Below are 25517 nucleotides of genomic sequence, written 5' to 3' on the forward strand. Positions count from 1 at the left end.
TCTTAAAGCAAACCTTATGTTAGTTTATAACATTTTAAATGATCTGGAATATGCCACAGTGTTTATTGAGTCAAACAAGTTTCAGTAATTTTAGTAATGGACCTCAAATTATTCTTTTAAAACATTTCCCCCCTTGCAATCCTCCTCCAATTTGCTCCTTAGTTATTTTCCTTAGTCTTATTTAAATTAAATCAATTTGAAAGAGGTCGATGTATATTTGTTAAGCTAAGTAAGGTCATTAGTCCAACACTGGTTCTAGCAGACTGGTCCAGCTGGCCTTCCATATGCAGGGCTTTAATTGTGTCTCTTTAAGCGAGATACGGATGCAAAGGTATGCCCTTGCCTAAATAAACATGCTGTGGCAGACGTGTGGGGAATACAAACACTCGCTGGTCTACTTACCCGGTTTTGCCACGTGCACTGATGTGCCCATTTAAGATGCATGTTTGATCAACACAACACACAGAACCGAGCAATGACAAACCAAGAAGAGAGATGCATGGAGTATAGTATCACAGGAATGAGGTAGTGGTGACAGCTATGACAAATGAAAATGGCAGTCTGCAAAAAATATGACCTCTTAATTCAAAGATGCTATGAAACATGGTATATACACCTTGCCCCTGAATTTCCCAATTTATTTTGCATTAAAAATCCTAAGTCAGACTGATTAGCCAGTTTGATTAGACAATTTGTAAAATTAATTTGAGTAAGATTTTATAGGACCAATATAAGGTAATATTTTTAATTAACTAATTGTAATATATAGGTGCATCTCAATAAATTAGAATGTTGTGGAAAAGTTAATAAATGGTTGTGGCTTACACTCCTTGTGAAGGTGTCAATGATTGTCTTCTGGACAACTGTAAGCTCAGCAGTCTTCCCCATGATTGTGTAGCATAGTGAACCAAACTGAGAGACCATTTTGAAGGCTCAGGAAACATTTGCAGGACTTTGAGTTGATTAGCTGATTGGCATGTCACCATATTCTAATTTGTTGAGATTTGTTGAATTGGTGGGTTTTTATTAAATGTAAGCCAAAATCATCACAATTAAAAGAATTAAAAGACTTAAAGGGATAGTTCACCCAAAAATGAAAATTATGTCATTAATGACCCTCATGTCATTCCAAACCCGTAAGACCTCAGTTTATCTTTGGAACACAGTTTAAGATATTTTAGATTTAGTCCGAGAGCTTTCTGTCCCTTCATTGAAAGTGTGTGTACGTTTTACTGTCCATGGTTAGAAAGGTTATAAAAACATCTTCAAAGTAGTCCATGTGACATCAGGGTCAGTTAAAAAAAATAAGCATCGAAAATACATTTTGGTCCAAAAATAGCAAAAACTACAACTTTATTCAGCATTGTCTTCTCTTCCGTGTCTGTTGTGAGATAGTTCAAAACAAAGCAGTTTAGTGATATCCAGTTTGCGAACGAATCACTCGATGTAACCGGATCTTCTTGAACCAGTTCACCAAATCAAACTGAATCGTTTGAAATGGTTCGCGTCTTCCATAAGCATTAAACCGCAAATGACTTAAGCTGTTAACTTTTTTATTGTGGCTGACACTCCCTCTGAGTTAAAACAAATCAATATCCCGGAGTAATTCATGTACTCAAACGGTACACTGACTGAACTGCTGTGAAGAGAGAACTGAAGATGAACACCGAACCGAGCCAGATAACGAACAAAAGATTGACTCGTTCTCGAGTCAAGAACCGGTTCCATCGGTTTTCGAATCACCAGTAGTGATGGGAAGTTCAGTTCTTTTCCGCAAACCGGTTCTTCCGGACAGTTTGATTCAACCGTTTGAAGAAAATGGTTCACCGGTTTTTTTGCACTCGAAGTAATGGCGTCATTGGCGATGATTGCCCTTGATTCAAGCCTTCGGTTTACCCACGCTAAAAAAATATTTTTGATGCTTCAACAAATTCTAACTGACCCTCACATGGACTACTTTTAATATGTTTTTATTACCTTTCTAACCAGGACAGTGTACCATACACACAATGAATGAAGGGACAGAAAGCTCTCGGACTAAATCTAAAATATCTTAAACTCTGTTCCGAAGATGAACGGAGGTCTTACAGGTTTGGAACGACATGAAGGTGAGTCATTAATGACATATTTTTTCTGTGACCTAACCCTTTAAAGTACTTCAGTCTGTGTCCATTGAATTTATTTTGAATACAATAGTTTCACAATTTGAGTTGAATTACTGTAAAAAACTAAATTTTCCATGACATTCCAAAATATTGAGATGCACCTGTATGCTGCGATATAATTATGCCATCAGAAAAGTTACAGTGACAGTTTTCTTTTTCTTTTTTTTTTGTTTAATGCCTCCTTGCTGAATAATAATAATAATAATAATAATAATAATAATAATAATAATAATAATAATAATACTGTCCCCAGACATTTGAATGGTAGTGTATGAGAGAATTTTGTAGAATTAGCACCCCCCCCCCTCCCCTTTTTTAATTTAACTATTTATTTAGGTATAGCTAAAAGGTATCAAATACTGTATGAGGTATAAAATGTACATTTCGGATAAACAATATACTATGATCCATTTTTTTTCTTTTTAGGATTTTTAATTAACTGTACACTTTAATTCCAGAATCTTTTTTTCCTATTGGCTGCACACATTGTTTCCCTCTAATATAGGTAATAAAGATGAAAAGACATTGCTAACATTGCTGAGAGTCACATTGAAGTTGACAGTCAGCATTTTAGCATTCTCTCATGCTGAGGTGAGAAAAACTGCCAGAATGACAGCAGAATTATGTCGTGCACCAGATGGCAAATCAGTGAAAAATCCAATACAGAGAGTACAAGCTACAGTGCAATGTCATCGAATGTCATCATAAAAAAAAAAAAAAAGTATACATATAATTGGTTCAAGTCATTAAAGACTGTACTGACCACCCTGAGCATCAGACCTATTCTATGGCTATAAACCACAAAAAAATTCCATAAACTTGAAAAAAACTGTTCATTACAGGAATGTTCAGGGATTACGAAGACGGTATTTTCTGCCGTTGTCATTTTTCCTTTACACAGCTGGATGAGCCGTAAGTGAGTTACTAACCTTCCAATGGTGTTAGGCAGTGAGGTGAGCTGGTTGTCATCAACTTTTAATGTTGTCAATTTTTTCAACTTTCCTGTGAGAGATGTTTTAACGTTGTAAGAACATACCATTTCTTATAATGGCTTATAATGGCTTTCTTATAAAACCCAAATATTTCAACAAAAATAATCAGTGGAACTTCACCTATTGAATCGGGTAATTGTTGCAGCATGTTGGAGGAGAGGAGGAGATCCTCTAAGGCCTCACAGCCAGAGATATCTGCATCTAGACTCTCAATCCTGTTCTTGGCCAAGTCCAGATATCGCAGCTGCCTCAGTTTCCCAACAGACTTCAGGAGACGACGAGGAGATAAATAAAAGAAACCGTATATTATGCTTTATACATATATTATAGTCTAGTAATAAAATAGTAAAATGTCGTTGTCAAATTGTTCAAGATGTTCTCATCATATACTCACACTCAAGTTCTTCCAACCCCATATTATATGACGAAATTATATTGAGTGAGTACATAATGACAAAATGTTTCATAAAGCTTTAAACGTATTTCACATTTAGGAAATCTATAACAGGGCTGACATTTAGTACATGCAATAGAAGCTCACTCTAGAATTCTATTATATTTTTCAATTGCTTACCCCTGGTATGGTTTGTAATGAATTGTTGTCCAACCACAGCTCTTTTAAACTATGGATCTGCTCCAGCACATCTGGCTGTAACATTAAAGAGGGTCATAACCAAAAAAAGAACAATATATATAATTTTGCATTCTGAATGAATAGCAATTTATGAATTTTAACTGAATCATTATGGTAGCTTAATAACTTTAAAAACATTTTCTTCTCAAGGTGCATCATGCAATATTTCCCTTGGCAAAAAAGTACAATTTTTAATGCATTAAACATATTTGAAACAAAGGCCCCAAACTGAAAACTAATTTGTTCATGGTTCTGGGGCTTGAAACAAATACGGTACTAAACAGAGATATGGTATGTGGTAATAAATGTATTGTGAACTGTCTGCTTAATTCTCAGAGGAACTTGATTTCCTTTTCTACATCATGGAAGATATTTAAAAAACATTACTGTAAAAAGGAAACATTGGAGCCTATTTTCATTTTGGAAAAACACTTTAGAGGGGGTATCAAATATTAAATCAAACCACTTTGCTGCACATCCTTTGAATCATTTAAAGTCAGTACAAACATTATAAGGTGATGAAACCAAAAACCAATTCTTATATAATACAAGCACAATCTTCACAACATTCCAGAGGCTTCAAAAACAAATTATTGTTTTAAATTGAGTTTCAACAGACCCAAATCCCTTATGCGCCGCAGACTCACTCCGTTCTTAATGGCTGCTCTCTGCTTTTCTCTCCCTTTGAGCCCCAGCATCTGTCCTCTCATGATCCCCTCAGCAAGGACTTCAATTAAGAAACTATCTACAGCTCAGGGCACCACACCAGCCAACATCTGCCAACATCACAGCAAGACTCAGATATCCTGCTAAACGCTTAATGCCACCAGTGCTCTACTCTCAACACTCATTGTTTAGAGAATGTGTGCTGTTATAGAGAAATATCTGCCTAAAAAAACATGACACCAACAGAGCTATTATAAATTAAACTATCATGGCCTTCTATGTCACGATTACCTGACATGATGCAATGCATCCAAAAATGCTTGAGGAAACCAATGAGTAACATTTCTGTTAAGGATTATTACTTGTTAATGTACTGTTGTTTTTCTCATTAAATATTTGCTACTTTCATGAATAGAGTACAAAATAGGGCCTGAAACTCAGTGAGAGATTCTTAACCTTCAGATAATGCTGATCAACCAGAGAAGGTGAAATTAAATATTGTGAGCTATTATCTGTTAATTTACATAGCTTGCAGTTAGCAACTTGGGACTGTTTTTCCGTGTGATTCTATCATTTACTAATAAAAACATGCATTTAAAATTAATTAGTCTTTTTTTTTTCTTTTTGTCATTTACTAATAGGACATGGAATAAAACACTTAATACCAATTCCACACAATATGTAAATTATATGAAGTTTATAATGTTTAGAAATGCTGGACACAGTTGAGAAGGACAACAATTCCAATCACCATTATCAGAGATATTTAAAACATCTGATATGGAGCTGAGCTCAAATGAAAAGAGCAATGAGAGGGCTGCCAACAGCAAAGGTCAAAAGTTATTTGAAAAGTCATCCTGAAGTTGGATACAGAGACTAAAAGTCCACACAGCAGTACCAGAAAGTGTTTATGGGTGTTTTCTTATTACTTGGGGGCTTGAGCAGTAAAGTAAGCTTACTGTAATGCCAAACCATCTGTTCCCTTTGGAAGCAATGATGCACACATGCATTTTTTCATCACCCAAGGACAAAGTGCCCTGGATATTCCAAACATGTGTATGACCCTGACACAAAGTTTAAAACTTATTACACAATTCCTGTTTGGTACTGGGAAGCTTAAAATAGGGCTGGATGAAATGGCCAAATATATATATCATACAGTATTGATATTTATCATAATATTAATCTCATACCATTAACAGGGAAGGAAATGCATTACCACATGTTTGACAGACTACAACAAAAAATGCAGATTTGAAAAAAACTATCATGGTTGCATGATATTCCTTGCAACCGCTGCAGCAACAAAAATAATAGTGAAATGTTTTAAAAAATGTAATTATTATAAGTACAATTTACTTTACTCCTCAATTCCTTCATTTTGCCAATTTGTCATGAAGACATTTAAGATTAATTGTGTATTTGACAATAGCTTTTATTATGAAGTTAAGTCTATGTATATGTAGATAGATAGATAGATTTATCGGCAAACCCTAGCTTAAAATGTTTTTCCAGCCATTATTACAACGTTTCATAATCAATGGAATGAACCAGTTTTAAATACAACCAGCAGCTCCTATTCAAACTATCACAGAGCAAAGTCAATTACTGAAAAAAAAGAGAGAAAATCTGCTATTAATGGCTGCTTTGGAGTTCAACTGCTACAGTTCCTCTAGACACAGTAGCTTGCCTGCTCACGGACCTCCTCATCGATTTATACTCAAATAAATAAATGCAATGCTGCCAGCATCAAGCACTGAAAGAAACAGCTATGAGGATGTGTGACTGGGGTTACCTGGTATGCATATGATAAATTCCTTGCCACTGTTTACTTCAGCCTGGGTGAGCCAATTAAATGCAGCTCAGTGGTCAACGTTCTGTCATGACAAGCGCTGCGTATTTGAACCAACTCATGAATAATGGATCAGCGCATGATGCAACGAATGCAGTGCAGCACTGGAAGGCTGACAAGAGACTCTGGGAATGGAGGCATTAGCTTCCCCTACCCCCCCTCCTCTATCCCCCCTAACCCCAAATCCATGCTGGGTAAAGACTGAGTGAGGTAACAGCTGTCTCATTGATAAAAGTGTTCAATAGGAGAACATCTTTCTTACCAGTTCAGAGAATTCATTGCTTCCCAAGTCTAACCGCTCCAGTTGCGACAGCCTATGAATTGACCTGCAACATGACAAAACTCACTTCAAATATTTGTAGACGTTATGGATTATTAAATGCACCCTAAAGAACTAGTTCACCCACAAAAGAAAGTTCTGCAACTCTGTACTCAAATATACAAACACAGCCCTCATTCAGTATACATGTGGGCAAACACCGCTCTCTCAGTTTGGTTTTGAAGGAAAGATAGGCAGTATAATTGCTGGCAGATCAAAATAGTCTTGAACCAGAACATCTGAACAGGTCAACAAACATAAACCATTGTGTGCAATATGTGTCCCTCTCTAGAGGGCTCCAGAGGTTTTCCCCGCTATGACAAATGACATTGTAGACTCTGCTACTCTGGGTCTGTCACACAAACTTGTGTCTGAATCCCATTATTGAAGGACGAATAAAAAAACTAAATGAAAATCCTCTTCAGGGAAGATAAGAGAAGAGTTTTATATACTAATGCAATTATTTGAAGGGGTGTTAGACTCAGATTATCAGTATTGGCTTATTTGCTCAGCTGCTATAGTGGGTGTACAAAATAAAAGCTCCATCTCTTTAGATTTTAAGGCAGTGTAAATTAAGAAATTCAAAAATGTCTTGTGGCAGAACTAATACTTGCTATGAAGCAAAGACCAAATATATATAGCAAAAGGACACCCTTAAAACAACAACAATAAATAAATAAATAAATAAATGTTGCTTTTGACGATAAACAGATTCAGGTTTGTCCTAGACCATTTTTCATGCTTTTTAATTGGCATGTATTTATTTAATGATCCCATGTTGGCAGAAACCAAAGAAAAAGAGCGACTTGCTTTGAAATAAAATGAAAGTGACTTACTTTGGCATAGTTTTCAGATGATTCTCACGAAGCTCCAGGATCCGTAATTTAGATAATCTGAAAAAAAAAATAATAATAATAATTCAAAGCAAAAACATAGGAGTGAATTCAATAAACAGTTATGCCACTTTTGCATGTGGTATTTGAGCACAAAACATATTACAGATGTTTCACAATGTATTTTACCCAGGCACTGTTTGGCTGCACCACGAGTATTTAAATTAATGCCAATCATTTCAACATGAATGTATCATTCTTGCTATAAATGTTAAGACTACATTGAACAATTAACATTGCATTATTGTCATCTTATTGTAAAAAAGTTGACAAGAGCTCAAAGAGAATGAATTTCAAGCTCAAAGAGAATGAATCAAGCTCTGTAACAACAGGGACAGCCCGTCCAAATACACAGTGTTTTCAGGGCAATTAATTTTTTGTGAATTCCCCAGATTCTTTTATCAAAAGTAAAGGCAACAACCCTTGACCAATGTCAGCTGCAATAATAAATCGCCTTTTCCCCAATACAACTGAAATAACCATTCATCATTAAACCCAATATGAGCTGCAAGAACCCATTTATTCATGAAAGCTTTAGGCAAATCACTGCCAGAATCAGCACCATGCTGCTCCACGGATACAAAATAACATCTAAAAATAAAAATGCTACGACGACAGCTACAAGAACGAGACAAACTCCAGACAGGTGTGCTAAAGAGCCGTTTCACAATTCCCAGCAGAGCAAGAACAAAGACGCTTAAGATGAAGCTCTTACCTCCCAAAATTGGCAGGCAGGTATTCAAGGAAGGCGTCATTTAAGAAGAGCTGTGTCAAGTTGAGGAGCTGGGTGAAGCCGTCTGGGAGCCTGCAGTAACAGAAAGGTGATCAGATCCTCTCAAAGGCCAGTGCTCTAAGGATTTGATAAGTGTTAAGTACTTTAGGAGCAGCGAAAGCCATCTGTAGTCCCTCTACACTTCCCCTTCCACTAGCCCTGTTAGCATCCCAGTAGTGGAGTCACTTGAGGGCTGATTTAGTCATAATATAAAGAAAAGGGCTTTCTGCAGACTATGCACTGGATCCTGAATGTTTGATCCTCTAACATAAGCTCCTAAATCAAAGTTCTAAAGCTCAGCACTGAAGGCCAAACGAATACATTGAGATAAAAATAATGTCTCTTCTCCTTGAATGAAGTTTGGTTCAGTTTTAAGGCATGATGTTTACTTACAATATGCATTATTAATGTACAAATGTGCTTTAGAATTCAAAACTATCTTTAATCACGGATTTAATTATTTATTTATTTGTACATGAAATATGGAAACATCTAGCTTTTGCTTGTATGTTCACTTGTATTTTTATCCCCAGCTCCCAAGATAAGGAAAACTAATAATTGCTTCCGATTTGAGAGTGAAGAGAAAAAAATACAGCAAATCAGTGTACTGTATGATATAATAATCAATTTCATATTGTGTAAACCATAGACAGGAAATCCTCTTCAGGAAAATAAAGAAGATTTTGATATATCAATGCAATTATTTGAAGTTGTGCTAGATTCAAATATCAATATTGGCTTATTTGCTCAGCTGCTATAGTAGGTGTGCAAAACAAAATCTACATCTATTTATATTTTAAGGCAGTGTTAATTAAGAAATTCAAACAGAAACAATGTTTGAAAGAAATGGCAAAATTAGTGAACATGAAAAAACTTAACATGCTCCTTTTTTTTTCTTTTATTGTTTTTATAATTATTTAGCATTTTTTCATATTTAAGGGTCATGATTTTTAAATCCACAACATCATTTAAATAAGCTAGTAAAGGAAAATTTTATTAAAATGATTTAAGAAAGATTGACTATAAAACTTTAGCCAAACATAAAATTCATATCAAATGTGAGCAGCTCTACTTACTTGGCTATAGGATTTACACTGGCCTCCACAACTGATAGACATTTACAGCATTTGATGTTGTCTGGAAACTCTTGAATACCTGAAACAAAGTCGGTTTTACCATGTTGATACATGTGTATAAAGATATAGTCATATACAGTACAATCATACCAATATGATCAGCACAAAAAATGACTAGGCAAAATTGATTTAAATAATTAAATACAGAATAAAAGCCGTTAAGGATATACCATTTTTACTGATATCTAACTCCTTTAGATTCACAAGGCTGGCGATGGTGGTTGGCAGGTTGGAGAGGTCATTGTCAGGCATGCTCAGCTTCTTGAGTGCTTGACAGTTGAAGAGTTGCTAAGAAAGACAGAGAAATAAGGAGATTTGGTTGAAGAATGTCATTTAGATCCTCTTTTATGTCTGTGTTGCTCTGCTTTTTTATAGATGACTTAGCAAGAGTGGCATTCCCACAGATGGAAAAACAGTCATTTAAAGTTTCTTGTGCAATGCTATATCATTGTTTACAAATTCTTAAAATGCTTACAAACTAGAAGAAAATGTCCCACATCACATTCCTTCTCACTTCCATTTAATTCAGTACTACTTGATTTTATTTTCTCTAATAAACTCACAAAACCCAACCATTTCAACTCACAATCTGTGTGGTATTTTTGAGCTGACAATCAGTTTGAAACCATCATGTACTCTCAATCAGTTCACTAAAGTGAATACTACATTTGTAATCATGTTTAAAAGATTCATTCAAAATAATTCATTGAGAAATAACTTATTTATTATTTATAATTATTTAAGTTCTGTAGCCTGTTTTGTCCAAGTACTAAAGAACCAGAACCTTGGCTTTAGATAAGCAACCATATTTTCTTCTTTTAAAGAAATTTAAAAAGAAAGAAAACACTTTTATTCAGCAGGGACGCATTAAATCATTCAAAAGTGATAGAAAAGATATGTATAATGTTACAAAAGATTTATATTTCCAATAAATACTGTTCTATTAAACTTTATATTTATCAAAGAATCCTGACAAAATCCTAACAAAAACATTGGCAATAATATCACATATCTCTTGAGCACTAAATCAGCATATTAGAATGATTTTTGAAGGATTATGTGACACTGAAGACTGGAGCAAATGCCGCTGAAAACTTGACTACTTAATATAAATAACTAGCCCAGGGAAAATATGAACAATGTTAAACATGAATCAAAACAACACTGTTAATCATGGGTTTAGAATGGCACTTAAAGCTGCGGAAGGTAACTTTTGATGCTCTAGCGGTTAATAAACAGAACTGCTTGGGTCTTGCAGAAGAACATCGTAGCCGGAACTACTTCTCTCTGTTTATGTCTATGAAGAATCACAAAGGTACTGAGTTACTCGTCCGCGGTACCCCCGAAGCAATCTAAAATAGTCTGAATATAAACACTTATTATAGGTGCACCCTAGTGATTCAGGACAAGCTAAAGACACGGTTTGGAAAATGGATTCATGGTGTACTCGCTTATTATATATATTTTTTTAATTTTGAACACAAACAAAGTTACGGACCGCAGCTCTGATTGGTTGTTTCTTACTGGGAGCGGTGAATTTCTGCAAATGGAAATAGAACCAGTGGAAGGAGCCAGAGGAGCTTGATTTTTTTTTCACAGATTATCTGTCTCATATTCAGGACATAATGACAGGTTTAACAATTATGTAAAAAATACATTTTTACAAAAGTTACCTACTGCAGCTTTAAACACTTATCTACAGAGCATCTCATAACAAATACTATAGACCAAATTCAGATAATTCAGCAGTGCCTCCTCAAAATATTGGATGAGAAAAAATGAAGCCAATATTACAAAAAATTACATTACAGTGTATAAATCACTCTTTAAAGGGGGGGTGAAATGCTATTTCATGCATACTGAGTTTTTTACACTGTTAAAGAGTTGGATTCCCATGCTAAACATGGACAAAGTTTCAAAAATTAATTTGTACGTTTTTGGAACAAAAATACTCCTTTCGGTTTGTCACAAGTTTCGGAAAGTTTTTTTCGAGTATGGCTCTGTGTGACGTTAGATGGAGCAGAATTTCCTTATATGGGTCCTAAGGACACTTCTGCCAGAAGAGCGCGCGCTCCCTGATCTCACTGATCAGAGCGAGAGCGTCGCTAAATGTCACAGAAGTGTGTTTTTGGTTGCCAGGGCAAGACAACGCTGCACAGATTAAAAAAAAAAAAAAAAAAAACAGCATTAAGGGACCAGTGGATGGAGTTTATTTTTACAGAGCATCAACGGAGTTGGCAAGTGTTTTTTTTGTTCCCTGCATTTCGAAGATGCTTGTTTTACAAACAAGGCCCAGTTTGACGCCGGGTTTGCACATCGTTTATTTCTTAAGGATAATGCAGTCCCAACGAAAAAGGGTCACGATCGTGTGTTGGAACCGCATGCGGTGAGTAAAACTGCTTCAAATATCTCTGTGTTGTTAACTTAGCTATCGGCGCGTAAGCACATCAAGTAAACAACATGCGATGTTGTCATCAAACTGCACTTTCCACATGTACAGCTTAAAAAAATAAATAAAAAAAAAGACGACATAAAGTGGAACTTAGTCATTTTCCAAAATCGCTAAGCAAATATATACAGTTTCAGTACATACCACATAGAGTCGTCGTTTGCTGATGCTGCTCTTGTTAAATTTCAGGCTCTGGATCTGTGTCACTGCTTCCAGACACTCTCAACGCAAAAGCCTACTCGCGCTCGTGATTCTTTAGCTCCGCCCACACGTCACGCCTCCAGCCTGTCGTGTTTTTCCGGGAAAAATCGGTACAGACTATCTTTCTCTTATGAATATTATAAAACTAAAGACTTTTTGGAGTTATAAAGGATGCAGTACTACTCTATAGGTACTCAAGATTAACAGGATATTGAGGGAAAACGAGCATTTCACCCCCCCTTTAAATTCTAAAAAAACATTGTCCAACAGGACAGCAGGTTAAGTTAAAGCGGGAATCCCCATCGCTCTGGCCTCCCCTGAGCCCATTGAGTTTTAACAGACCCCCTAGAGCGTGCAGTGAGTAGGGATATGCCGGTATCCAATTTTAGTGTTGTGATTAATTGCTAATGCTTTTATCACGGTATATGGAATATGTAGTTTTTTAAAAAGGTCATAATACTAGGAATATAATACATATTACAATATAATACATAATATTATTTTCTTAAAACAAAAATAACTGAACATTTAAATGCAATAAAGCAATAGAGAAAAACATATGAAGTAAAAATTTTTACACAGATTAAAGTGCAAAAAAACTATAAAGAACAATATGTATCATTTTACAATAAGATCTCATTAGTTAACCATTAACATTCACAATGAGCAATAACTACATTTGCTACAGAAGTTATTCATCTTTGTTAAAAAAATACAAGTCTTAGTTCATGTTAGTTTAGTTCATTAAAAAACACAGTTGAAACTTTCAGTTTTAAGAACGTGTTATTAAGTATTGGAATACCTAAGATTACTGAATGTTCAGAATAATTTTTCACTGGCAGTTTATGTTAGCTAATGAATTCACTAATGTTAACTAATGAAGCCCTAATGTAAAGTGTGAATGAACAATAAAAAATCAGAACACTTTCAAACAATATCTAGGGCATGTTTTAATCCAAATTAAATTGTAAAAAAAAGTTTGAAAATAAATAGCCTATTAAGCCTAAACAAAGACAGCTGTTTGTCTGCTGTCCGCCGTAGCAGACAAAGAGCTGGTCTGAGGTCCTGAAGCTCTGTGTGCGGTCCACGTAAATGAGCAAGGTGCGAACGGGACAGAGCAGAGCGATGGCTGGGTCTGCCTCCTCCTAGGGCAACGCTTGTAAGTTCACCACCTGATCCCTGATCCGTATGTAACCCTCATTCCCTGAAGGAGGGAAACGGAGACGTTACGTCAGTGACTGACAAATTGGGATCTCGCTAGAGAGATAAATCGCCTTTCGAGTGAATTGAGTGTTAACAAAACAAGCCAATGAATGTTGGCATGCGAGATTTGCATCGTGCACCCCCGCCCCGGAATATAAGGAGAGTCACACATTCAGTTTTTCGCTGAGGAGCTGAGATGGTTTGCCTCATCTACTGTGGCGACGGAACGTAACATCTTTGTTCTCACCTTCAGGGAACGAGGGTTACATACATAACCGAGACGTTCCCTTTCAGTCAGTCATGTTCAACGTTACGTCAGTGACTGACGAATTGGGATCTGTATGGAGAACGCCACTATTACTGACCCCCTCCAGTGCCCTGCGAAAGACGGCAAGTGCCCCCACACCAGTTGGGCCGGAAGATAGGACAGGGTTTAGGCAGAGGAACCCGTTGCTGTTCCTTACAGTGGTAATTGGATAACACTGGGAAAGCGTACCAAATTAGGGGAATGCTACAGAACCACATCCTGCGCATAGGAGGTAACATGTGGAAATTACACATATGAACTGGCCATAGGGCAGTGCTACATATGGAAGGTCCTGCGGTAGACCCAGCCTGCCCGGGGTGAGATCACTACGCAGCAGAGACGGCAGATAATTCTCTGCCAGGGAAAGACACAGGCTCACCATGAGGGAAGCCGTACCGTGGAAGAATTCACATGTGGGATCACTAAAAGGGGGAATCACTACACACAGGCACCTAGCCCAGCACAAGGGCTGACCTTGGGCATACACACGAGTACTGGACCTGCGTCTGGCACTCCGCCACACCTGACTGCCGAGGGTGAGGGAGGAACTTCAACAGGGTTTGCCAAAAGGGGAACTGAACTGAGAAACACTTAAGCTCACGTATCCAGTCCGTAGAGGGGAATAGCGCAGCAAGTTTGATTGACACCGAGCCGGTCCAGCATTACAGGCCATCTGAGGCGAGTACGTGAGAGGACACAGGCTCTACACGGAGATTATAGAATCTCGCAAATGTGTTCGCTGTCGCCCAGCCAGCAGCTCTACAGATGTGCTCTACAGATGTCTGCTATCGAGGTGTCCCGTGACAAAGCCCAGGAGGAAGCCACAGCCCTTTTAGAATGTGCTCTCACTCCAAGGGGGCAAGGTAAGCAATGGACCTGATATGCCAAGACTAAAGTCTCCTATATCGAGTGGGCAAGTCTTTGTTTGGAGACAGCCTTTCACTTCTGCTTTCCTACGAAGCAGACAAAGAGCTGGTCTGAGGTCCTGAAGCTCTGTGTGGAGTCCACATAAATGCGCAAGGTGCGAACAGGACAGAGCAGAGCGATGGCTGGGTCTGCCTTCTCCCGGGGCAGCACTTGCAAGTTCAAGTGCTCATCCCTGAAAGGCTTGGTGGGAACTTTGGGCACAAATCCAGGCCAGGTTGTCAGTACAACGTGAGAGTTGGCCTGCCTGAATTCAAGGCACTTTTCGTCGACCAAAAATGCCTGCAGGTCCCCGACCCTCTTAACTCAAAGCCAATGCAGTGAGGAGCACTGTCTTTAGCGACAGAAACTGAAGCTCTACTGACTGCAGAGGCTCGAAGGGCTCCTACTTCAAGGCCGTCAGGAGCAAGGGGAGATCCCAAGAGGGTACCAGGTCCTGTCCGAGGCACCGTATACGCATCGCCATACACCAAAGGGCACGATGCGCTGGAGGAGTGAGGAGCTCATGGAGACTCACTCGGCGGGGAAGCCCTTACTGTAATCCTCAGATCACCCTGGCCATGAGCCAAAGTAGCCCTCTTCTTGAATGAGGAACTAGAACGGGGCATGGGGAGGGGGACTCCTCCTCGTTTGATGAAGATGAGCCTTGATCGCAACATTGCGATGGTCATGTTCCCACAAGAAGAACATGACTCATCCATGAATGCTGCCTCAGCATACTCAAGGCCTAGGCACGAGATGCAGCGATCGTGACCATCAGATGGAGCCAGGAAGCAACCACATCCAGAAATGCACAAGTGGAAAGACATCTTTAAAAAGACACCCCATCACTCGTGGAGCTCTTTTAGAATTTTTCTTTTTGTGAGTAAACATCGAAGTGTTGAAGCGCCCAAGAGGAGTTGCAACATGACTGCAGAATGGGAAGCTTCAGCATGCTGAGATCAAGCAGCAGCACTGGCAACCCACGCTGACGTGCCGTAACACCAACACTGCGTTAAAGGCTGTCTTGTAGACACTCTGCTTAGGAAGCTGAAAGGCTTGGCTCTGAAGCGAAAAGGTGAATGTGCGACTGCTCGCACTTTCCTTATATATCCGCGCTGCGGGGCGGGGTGCGTGATGCAAATCTCACACGCCAACATTCATTGGCTTGTTTTGTTAACACTCAAAGGTGATTCGTCTCTCTAGTGAGATCCCAATTCGTCAGTCACTGACGTAACATTGAACTTGACTGACTGGAAGGGAACCGAAAAATTGGGAGTAGCTAAACATACGTAAGTCCACAAATAATATATCTTGTTTAAATACTTACTGCCTTGAGTTATTATTTTAGAATAAATGTAAAATGTAAAAAAAAAAAAAAAACTTGACTTTAATAAACAGATACTTACTTTGTTAATGTAAAAACATAAAATAGAATTCTTTTCTTCTTCTGATAGTCTAAGTAATGTTGACTTGGACACAAATTTACATAAAAAATAATAATAATAAACTTTGAGGACTTTGCCTCCTCATTTCAGAATATATATATATATATATATATATATATATATATATATATATATATATATATATATGCACAAACAATATGGAAGCTGTTCATGATGCTGTTATAGATACATTAGACAAAACCTTAACCAATATGAAATACCAAATGGTAATAATGTAATATCAATAAACTTCAATTTTCAGGGACACTCTTAGTGCTTTATAAGGAAACAATTACATTAATATTTCAATTTGCACCATATTTGTGTACTGTTACACTGCTGTGCAAGATGATGTTCAGGAATTGATGTATCTACTGTTTGGCAGATATTATGCAAGTTTCAGCTGACACTTGACAACTTACCTTAGGCAGCTCCTCAATCTGGTTGGCGTCAAGGTAGAGCTCTTCTAGGGTGCGCTCGAAGCTAAAGATCTCCTTAGGGACCTGCTGCAAGCTACAGTGGGAATAATCCAGCACTGAGATGACCTCCTCCTCCCCCCGGAAGCATCGACAGGGCACCAGGCGGCCGATGAACTTCCTCTTAGTAGTCATCTCCAGACACTGCACTGTGGGAAGAGAAAAGGATATTGTAGTTTATGACACAATAACACATTCTCACAAACATATAGCTGATTTAGTAAATCACACACACATATTCACACAAATAACTTTCTACATAATTGAGGATGCAAAGCATTGTACAAAACAATTTCTGAGCACCACTGTGTCTCTATAATTGGTACGAAAAGGAAATTGTTTGGAGCTTTGTGTTTTATTGGAGCTGAGGTTGATTGTTTAGTATCCATGAATCGTACGATAGGCTATCATTATCTTTGTTTATTACATGGCTCTCTGGAATACTTGCTTCTCACTGGTCAGTCATGGCATTGAATAGTCAAATTCAAAAAAGGAAAATGGTAAACAGTCAATTTTTCAGTAAAAAGGCAGTTCATCATTGTTCCAGTGTCAGCGTCCAGCTCAGTTCAGTTCTCTTCCAATAGTGTCTGTACAGTCAAGTCGACAATATTGCCAGATATTAAGTGTCCCTAACTAAGCAAGCCAAAGGCTCCATCCATGACAGAAATGGAGAAAAAAAGCCTTGGGAGAAACCAGGCTCAGTTGGGGGACAGTTCTCCTCTGGCATGGTGTGGTTTTATTCCAGGCTGCAACACAAATGAGATTGTTCAGAGAACTTGTCTGGTCCTCATAGTCTTTACTGAAGATCTGACTCCTTTCATGACTCTTTTATCACTCCATGATCCCTTTCTTTTTCCTGTCAACATAAATGGATATAGCTAATTGGTGCCATTTTGCATTTCAATTTGTAAAACTTGCCTCTGGAGTAATAACTTTTCATTTTAAACTGATCATAAACCTTTCGATATGTGGTTAGAAGTTCAGGAGTGTCCCGTTAAAGCATGAATAGACAAACATTGCTTGAAGAATAAAAAAGGGTAACCTTTCTGAATAATAAATATTCTGAATAAAAACAGAAAAAAAAAACGTTATTAGCACTGAAGTTATGTTAGGTAATTAGTTCATTGAAAAGTAGCAGCAAATAATAATAAATACAAGTAAATAACACTCATTTAAAATAATAGTTAATTAAAAAAAAAACAATAACAATTAATATTTTAAAATGTATGTGTTGTTGCTAAGCAGACATTTTTATAACGTAATGCACTATATTGCTCAAGGTAATCAACAAGTAAGCTATTAATACCATATAAATTCGAATCAATATTTCAAGTTCATGTCTTTATTAGTTTGGCAATATTAGTGTAAGGAACAGGATTGTCAACAGTCAGGCAGTCATTGCAATATAATTGTTTTCAGGCAAGCTGATACAAAACCAATTTGCTTTATTTTGTAAAAATAAACATTTGAATTTTCACTTACATATTGATAGACTAAACTGCATTTTATTGTCCTCAGTTATGATATTGCAATCACTGCACACTAGGCAAAACAGATTTTATTTTCATAAAAGCCAAATGGGATAAATCATGGTATACTTTTACAGGCTTTTGTCATTTCATTTAGAGCGAAGAAAATAAAAAAGAACAGGCCAGACTCAGACAAACCTGAATCCCAATGAGCACAAACAACACTTCATCTGAACCACATCTATTACATTTAAGACAGTATCTGCACAGTCACAGAATTCTGAATCACAAATTTCTCATCAATCTGACTTTCGTAAATGAATATCGACATCATATCTTAAGTGAAATCATCCTGCTGGACAGAGTGTTGTTATTACATAATGCAAACCAAACCAGATTTCTGAAAATGAACCACATCTCCTTAATTTGAACCATGAGCTGAGCATCATAAGGTGACTGATAACTTAACATCTGCCCTACAAGACAAAGACAATGACATAAAGGCTCAAATGCTGTACTTCAGTACAGTTACTCTCAGTGCGCAGTAACCTGTGTCATAAATCAAAGCAGTTTAACTGATTTAGTTTATCATAAAAACTCATTTAACACCCATGAGAGAAACCCATTGGGGAGCTAATCACAAATATCAGTCAGCGAAAAAAGGAAGCAGTATAATACAAAATTGCTTATATCAATCAACTGTGACGAGATATGTCTCTACTGCCTCTGTCCTGACAAGAAGCCAAAAAGAAGGAAGAGACATGATGGGAATCGTAATGTTCTTCAGGGATGAAAACGTGCTGCTAAAACAACGTTTGAGAGGGCATTAGGGAATAATGTCTGAAATGGAAGACAAGCTGTGCTAATGCAGAGTGCCTTTGTCTCTTGCAAATGCAAATGTATCACTGATAATTAAAACAACCTCCACTCAACAAAGAAAAGCAGCAGCTCTGGATGAACGACTACACAGAGGATTCTGGAGATTAAAATTTCAGGAAGAGTTAGTGTAAGAGAGTGGAAATTTTAGGCTGCTATTGCTTGAACTCTGCAATCAAATATTATACTGTTATATATTCGCCTAAATTGTACATTTGTGTATTTGAATCGCATATACAAACATCCATCTATTTGGATTATATTTTTTGTACATAAAAATAAATAAAAACTTAATATGATGCATATTTGTCAGTCATGCGTAAATAAAAATATAAGAAACAGGTAAGATTTATGTAATTGTACTAATAAACTGTATGTGTTTTAAATAACCCGATTTATCACTAATAAATATAGTCTGTTTCAGTTAATGTCATATATTTGAACTAAATGAATATTGCTTGTTTTACACTTTTTAACTAAACTGAATTGTTTTCACAATAAACTGATTTATGCTGATTCTAAGCACTTTGAATAAGTGCATTTGGAAGATCATAAAATCATGATTTAAATTAAATCAAATAGTTGTAAATAGTAAATAATAACCTAGGCCATGATTTTTGAGTACAGAAATGTTGTCTGTTTCATTTATGTATGACTTAAAAATATGCAATATATTAAGTTGATTAGTTTAAATTAAAATTACAAATCAAACAAATGGAAATTTATATGCAATTCAAATACATAAATCTCAAATGTATGCCTAAATATTCTTTGGTAACTCTTTACAATAAGGTTCCATTTATAAACATTAATTAACATGAACTAGCAATGAAAAACTTTAAGGCAGTTACTCTTAATGTTAATTTCAACATTTACTAATACATTTTTAAAATCAAAAGCTATGCGTGTGAAGTTCCTCATATGGGTCAATTCAAACTTCAATACAAATGTTCTTCTATAAAATACATGAACATGTCACTTCCTCTCATTGATGACATGCTCTTGAGAGGTGCTGCATAGTAGCTAAACCAATAAGCAAGAATGATCCAAGCAGATGGAAGAGTTACAGGACAGGTGACACTATAAACTAATGAATTGGATAAAAATAGACTAAATGTCTGGAGGGAGGCATAATTATTTCACAAGACCACTCCAAAAACATGCAATATTACTTTAGACTGCTTTATCTGCTTTATCTGGTCTCCTTACAGGCTTAAGATCTAACATCCTTCCATCTGAATGGCTGCTTTATGGTGAGAACTGTCAGCCATCATCTGAAAGGAAAAACAGCTAAGTCTCCGCAGGGACCGTGAGATAGCTAAACAATGGCTTCGAGATAACAGGTTTTCTTTTAGGAGATGTGCTTGGGGAGAGAGGTGATCAGTACTGATAAGATAAAGTCATGTTAACCCACAAGAAAATAAAAATGTGTCAGATAAGACAGAAGATTCACTTGTACATGAACTCTATTTGTATGGCTCCTATGGGTCCTTCTTCAGTGTTCTCATTTTAGATCATGGGAACAGATAATACCAACCCAGCAAATACAAAACATTTTTTACAACTTTTCACAATGTTGTATTTTGGTTGCAAATATTTTTCGGACTATAAGTCGCACCTTAGTATAAGTTGCATCAGTCCAAAAATACGTCATGACGAGGAAAAAAACATATATAAGTCGCACTGGACTATAAGTCGCATTTATATAAAACCAAGAACCAATAGAAAACATTACCGTCTACAACCGCGAGAGGGCGCTCTATGTCTTCAGTGTAGGCTACAGGAGCACTGAGCAGCATAGAGCGCCCTCTCGCGGCTGGAGACGGTAATGTTTTCTCTTGGTTCATTTCTCTTGGTTCATGTCAAATTAATTTTGATAAATAAGTCGCACCTGCAATCTGCAACTTGTGGCAGATGTTTTATTCAGGTGTTAAAATACAGTAATCTGCATTTTGGAATAAGATGTTTAAAAAACATCATAAAAATACCAAAATACAACCATGCCAAATCTCCTATGGTACTTTCTGTTTGTGTAAAAATATCGATAAAATAACAAGAACATTTTAACATTAAAGATACAGTGTCAAGGCTTCTGTAGAATATTTACTTCAGAGAAATAATTTAGTGTCATCAAAAAATTCTGCTAGCATCACAACTGCTAGATAACTATAGAGGCCAACTATAAAGGCCTGTTCACACCAAGAATGACAACTATAAAGATAACGATAAAGATATAATTCTACAAATCGTTCTCAATATTAAAGAATAGCAGAGTCCCTACCACAGTTGTAACGATAAAGGCGCAGAGAAACAATGTCATTGGAATCACTTTCAGAATTATTTTTCTAGCTGATGAAACATTACCAGCTAATCAGAATCAATAAGGAGCTCCAGAGTTTAAAGCGGCAGACTAGTGTGCGCCTGGAATAAACAGACGATATGAAACTGCAACTCTGCATTGAGAACACTTGGTATACAGCAACCTACAGAGGGGTCCAATATAATTCAAAACATCAGCGGATCCTGGAAAAAAAAAATTTATCACAGTTTCCACAAAAAATATTAAGCAGCACAATGGGTTTCAACACTGATAATAATAAGAAATGTTTCAAAAGTGCAAAATCAGAATGATTTCTGAGGGGTCATATGACACTGAAGACTGGAGTAATGGCTGCCAAAAATTCAGCTTTGTCCTCAAAGGAACAAATTGCATTTTAAAGTATATTAAAATAGAAAACCGCTATTTAAAAAAAAAAATGCAGACTTGTTGAGCATAAGATACTTATTTTTAAAACTGCCAAAATTTGTGAAAGGTAGTATACAGTATATACTAGGGGTGTAATGGTTCAAATTACTCATGGTTTGGTTTGTATCAGAGAGTTTTGGTACACTTTGGTATGAGTTACGTTTAGGGAAAAAGGAAAATCTAACTACAAGCAACAGCACAAATAAATACAATAGAGCAAAGATACAAACAAAATAAACAGTGCTTTTCAGAGTTTTTAAATAGGTCTTACATTAGTTTTAAAGTACAGCAACTAAATCAAAAGCAATCAAATGTAAAATAACATTGCATATTTGACTCTATAAATCAAAGATAAGTCCTTATTAAATTTACAAGTTTTTTATTCAGGAGCAGTTAGTGATTTCCTTGTCTTTTGTTAATTAATTAAAAACTTTAAGACAATACACGGATCCAGTACACTGATATTGTGCATTTATTTGACTATCTAGGATACTCACCAAAATGGGTATGCTGACAAAATATTTTTTTTTGTGTGAATTTGTCCATTCAAGCAACCATTCAAGAACTCATTATTCAGCGCTCTCTAAGATGCAATTCTGGCGCTTCGTATGATCGCACACAGAAATCTCAAGGTGTGTGAGTTCGCATTTGAGTCTACTGACTCTTAAATGTTCGAAACTGCCAAGGCTTAAGTAAGTTTATTTTAAACAGATAGCAATTTTTACTGTTCAGATCGCACATGCACTATCAACACCTGGGTGATGACTGCATAAATGACTGATCATATTCCAGCACAGACACTCGAATAGAACAAGGCTTTACAAATAGTGACTGCTAGTTTGTCTACTTTTTTTTCAGAATGCGTATCCATCGACAGAAACATACATAAGGCGAACTCTGTCTGTTTTACGTGTTTATATTTGTAACAGGTCTTATTACACATGTGTTGTCAGATTTAGGTTGAACATGCTGAACTGTGGCTGAAGTACGGTGTGATTTGATTTTATACAGAGAACCGTTTCACTCCTAATATTTACCTGAATTTAAAGCAAAGACATTACCTTGGAATTATAAGGTTCCATATGCCATTTTTGTCAAAATTGAGTTATTCACATATTCTTATTCTGTGACAACTTCGGCTGCGAACTGTCAGAAAACATATTTAATTATTGCTTGGGAAAGAGAGATCCAATCAGTTATCCAGTGTAAGACTTCTTCTGACTATCCAAACCACTAGGAAGCACAGTCTGCTGCCTCATGCAATGTCTCTTGAGGTCAAGTTAATTTGTTCCACCTGTATTTTGACCTATTTAAGTTAATTGAACTGTGCTCAGTCTTGAGCATACCCAGTACAGATTACCTGAGTTCTAGAACAGTTATGGTTTCCTGTTGCCATTTGGCCTACCTTATCCTTATTTTATATTGTAAAACTGTAAATTCTCTTTTGTTTATATTTGAATTAAATAAAGCGTCCCTGCTTTTGCGTTAGCTGAACATCTGAGTTTGCCCTTCCTTCTGCACATGGGTCTTCTAAGAAACTGTTTTTCCCAGTAGACCAGTGGTAGAGAACTAGCTTTCCCTGACTGGGGGACCCAGGTACGAAACCCATCTCAGACACCTTATGTCAGTCTAATGTGACATCCAGATAGAGAAGTCGCTTAGATGTGTAAACATGCTAAGTCCTGATTGACTGATGATCCAATCTGCTAGATTGTAAATGCAGCCTTATTTACATTGTGATACATATATATATATATATATATATATATATATATATATATATATATATATATATATATATATATATATATATATATATATATTAGGGGTTGGAAGGTTCACTGAAAAAAATCGAAACCATTCTGTTCTTCACAGACAGTTTGGCATGCGCTGGGACCGCGGTTCAACTTAAATCTAACAAAGCACCTGTAATATGATTTGCTATAAGTAGCACGTAAAAAAACAGGGTTCAGCTAATATATTTTTTCTGTTGATGGATGCGCATTCTAGCTTCCCAGACTTTACAACAACAGCGATGAGAGGAGAATTTTTTTTTTTTTATAAATCCTGGACAGACCAAGCACTATTGCATGGAGTGAGAAGTTTTGTGGTTGCGGTCATCCGAAGAGCGCGAATATTAAGCTCTCTGTGAAGTACCTATGTTAAAATGGTCAAGTTCAGACAAAAATTATGTAAAAATGCCCATCTTGGCAAGTATCCAGCTGAACGTAGGTCTACTGCATCAGTGCACTGGATCAGTGCATTCTCTTAAAGTTTCTTTATATTAATTGAACAGCAACAACAAATAAATCACTCACTGCTCTTGATTAAAAAGCTTTTGTAAGTTTATAATCTTTAATAATTTATACAGTCCAATATGCAATGCTGTTTTACATATGATTACTTTATTAAATTTCTTTACCTAAATACTAATGCGAGACCTCCCTAAAAAAAACAACAAAAAAAACTGAAAATCACTGTTTATTGTTTGTATCTTTACTCTACTATATTTATTTGTGCTGTTGCTTGTAGCTGGATATAATATTCATTTATTTTTGTTTTTATTAGAAAGTATAGTTTTTACATAAACATAGCACATACCTAACTGTACCAAAACTGTGAAACAAACTGAACAGTGAAAGAGTTTAACCGTGCCACCCCTATATATATATAAGTTGTGTACATTTTGGGACTGATGTATGAAAGAGACTGATCCCCATATCCCATATCACTATATATTTCAAAACCGCTCAGAATGCAGATAGATCCTTATAATTCCAAGGTGACGATGCTTATAATGACGATAATTTATATTATTAAATTATGTAAAAAAGTACAACTTGTTGATCAGTCATAACAAATTGTGTACTGATTGCAGTTTCCAGAATACTGTGCTTTACCAGAGCACCATATAATATAAAAAATACAAACATATTTAATGATTTATATATAATCCGTAATTCCTCAAATAAAAAACGGTAGTCAAATAAATGCCGGGCCTCTTATAGTGGGTTTCGGATTACCAGTACACTGAACCGAGAACCGTTTCTGTCGGACGCCTCCGATTCGAGGAGCAGATGATACTGCGCATCAACTGGAACTGATCGATCTTTTGTTGATTGATTCTGAACTGATTCTGTGCTAATGTTACGATAGCTGTCCACTGGAACGCTATCACTTTTAATTTAAAACGGGTTATTTAAAACAATTACTTATCAAACAGATAGAATTAGAAATAAAGGCCTGCCTCTAATAAAAGGCCTGCTTCAAATAAAAGCCTGTTACCTTCTACAGATCAGGTAAATAAAGGCCCCGACTTTTATTTGAGGAATTACGGTATAAATATAGTGTAGATGTATGTGAAAACCTGTTAGATTTTTTCATTAAATGCATTTGAAGCACCTTCCTCTCATTATTGGGATTATTATTCCTCCGGAGGAAACGTTTGGTTGATTGCTACATTAGACAAATTAATTACTGTAATCATGCACTGTTTCATTTGTTTGCCAGTTTGCTGTGGGTACACACATGCCACAAGTCGGGTAATGAGAGCACCCTCAACACTGGTTCAGGGGACACATGGATAGCAGATCTGTTGTTTGAGAGAATATTATTGTCTTTTATTGGGGTGATCATACTGTACGTGCCTTTTGTCCCTGACATATCCAAACTGAGATTTTTAAATGGCCTAAAATGTCTGGGTTTTGGCTTTGTTTTCTTATTGTTTTAAAATGTTTGAAAGTAATGATGAAAAGAAGTTTGAATAGCGTTCAGGGATTGTACACAATCAACTGGTTGTGACGTGAGATAAGGTGGTAACAGTCAAAGCAATACAAATACACAAAAATATAATGTAATTTGAGGCAATTTAGAAATCCTGGCCAGGACCAAGGTTATTATAGTTTGCCATGTGCCAGTCAAAAACCTAAAGAACCAACAGACTAAAGAAGACACATAAATCGCATGTGTTCAACCCATTTTTGAGCCACAGCAAGACATTTCTGTCAGAT

At 36.5% G+C, this 25517-nt stretch overlaps 1 protein-coding gene across 7 annotated transcripts in view; it reads right to left on the reverse strand.

Annotated features, from left to right (window-relative positions):
- Nucleotides 1-25517, reverse strand: part of LOC128015601 (leucine-rich repeat-containing protein 7) — a 125610-nt gene that overhangs the window by 36879 nt on the left and 63214 nt on the right. For 5 of the 7 annotated variants that reach the window (XM_052599570.1, XM_052599571.1, XM_052599572.1 and 2 more), the window contains 10 exons: nt 16363-16565; nt 9600-9717; nt 9370-9448; nt 8237-8326; nt 7465-7521; nt 6572-6635; nt 3732-3806; nt 3278-3422; nt 3095-3167; nt 403-420 (listed from right to left, as the gene is read on the reverse strand). In XM_052599570.1, the coding sequence (XP_052455530.1) occupies nt 403-420; nt 3095-3167; nt 3278-3422; nt 3732-3806; nt 6572-6635; nt 7465-7521; nt 8237-8326; nt 9370-9448; nt 9600-9717; nt 16363-16551 (908 nt within the window). In that variant the 5' untranslated portion in view covers nt 16552-16565. The remainder of the gene's footprint in view (nt 1-402; nt 421-3094; nt 3168-3277; nt 3423-3731; nt 3807-6571; nt 6636-7464; nt 7522-8236; nt 8327-9369; nt 9449-9599; nt 9718-16362; nt 16566-25517) is intronic. The other 2 variants (XM_052599575.1, XM_052599569.1) reach the window with 1 other exon arrangement.

This window comes from Carassius gibelio, chromosome A6, assembly GCF_023724105.1.
Source record: "Carassius gibelio isolate Cgi1373 ecotype wild population from Czech Republic chromosome A6, carGib1.2-hapl.c, whole genome shotgun sequence".
In the NCBI taxonomy this organism is placed as follows: Eukaryota; Metazoa; Chordata; class Actinopteri; order Cypriniformes; family Cyprinidae; genus Carassius; species Carassius gibelio.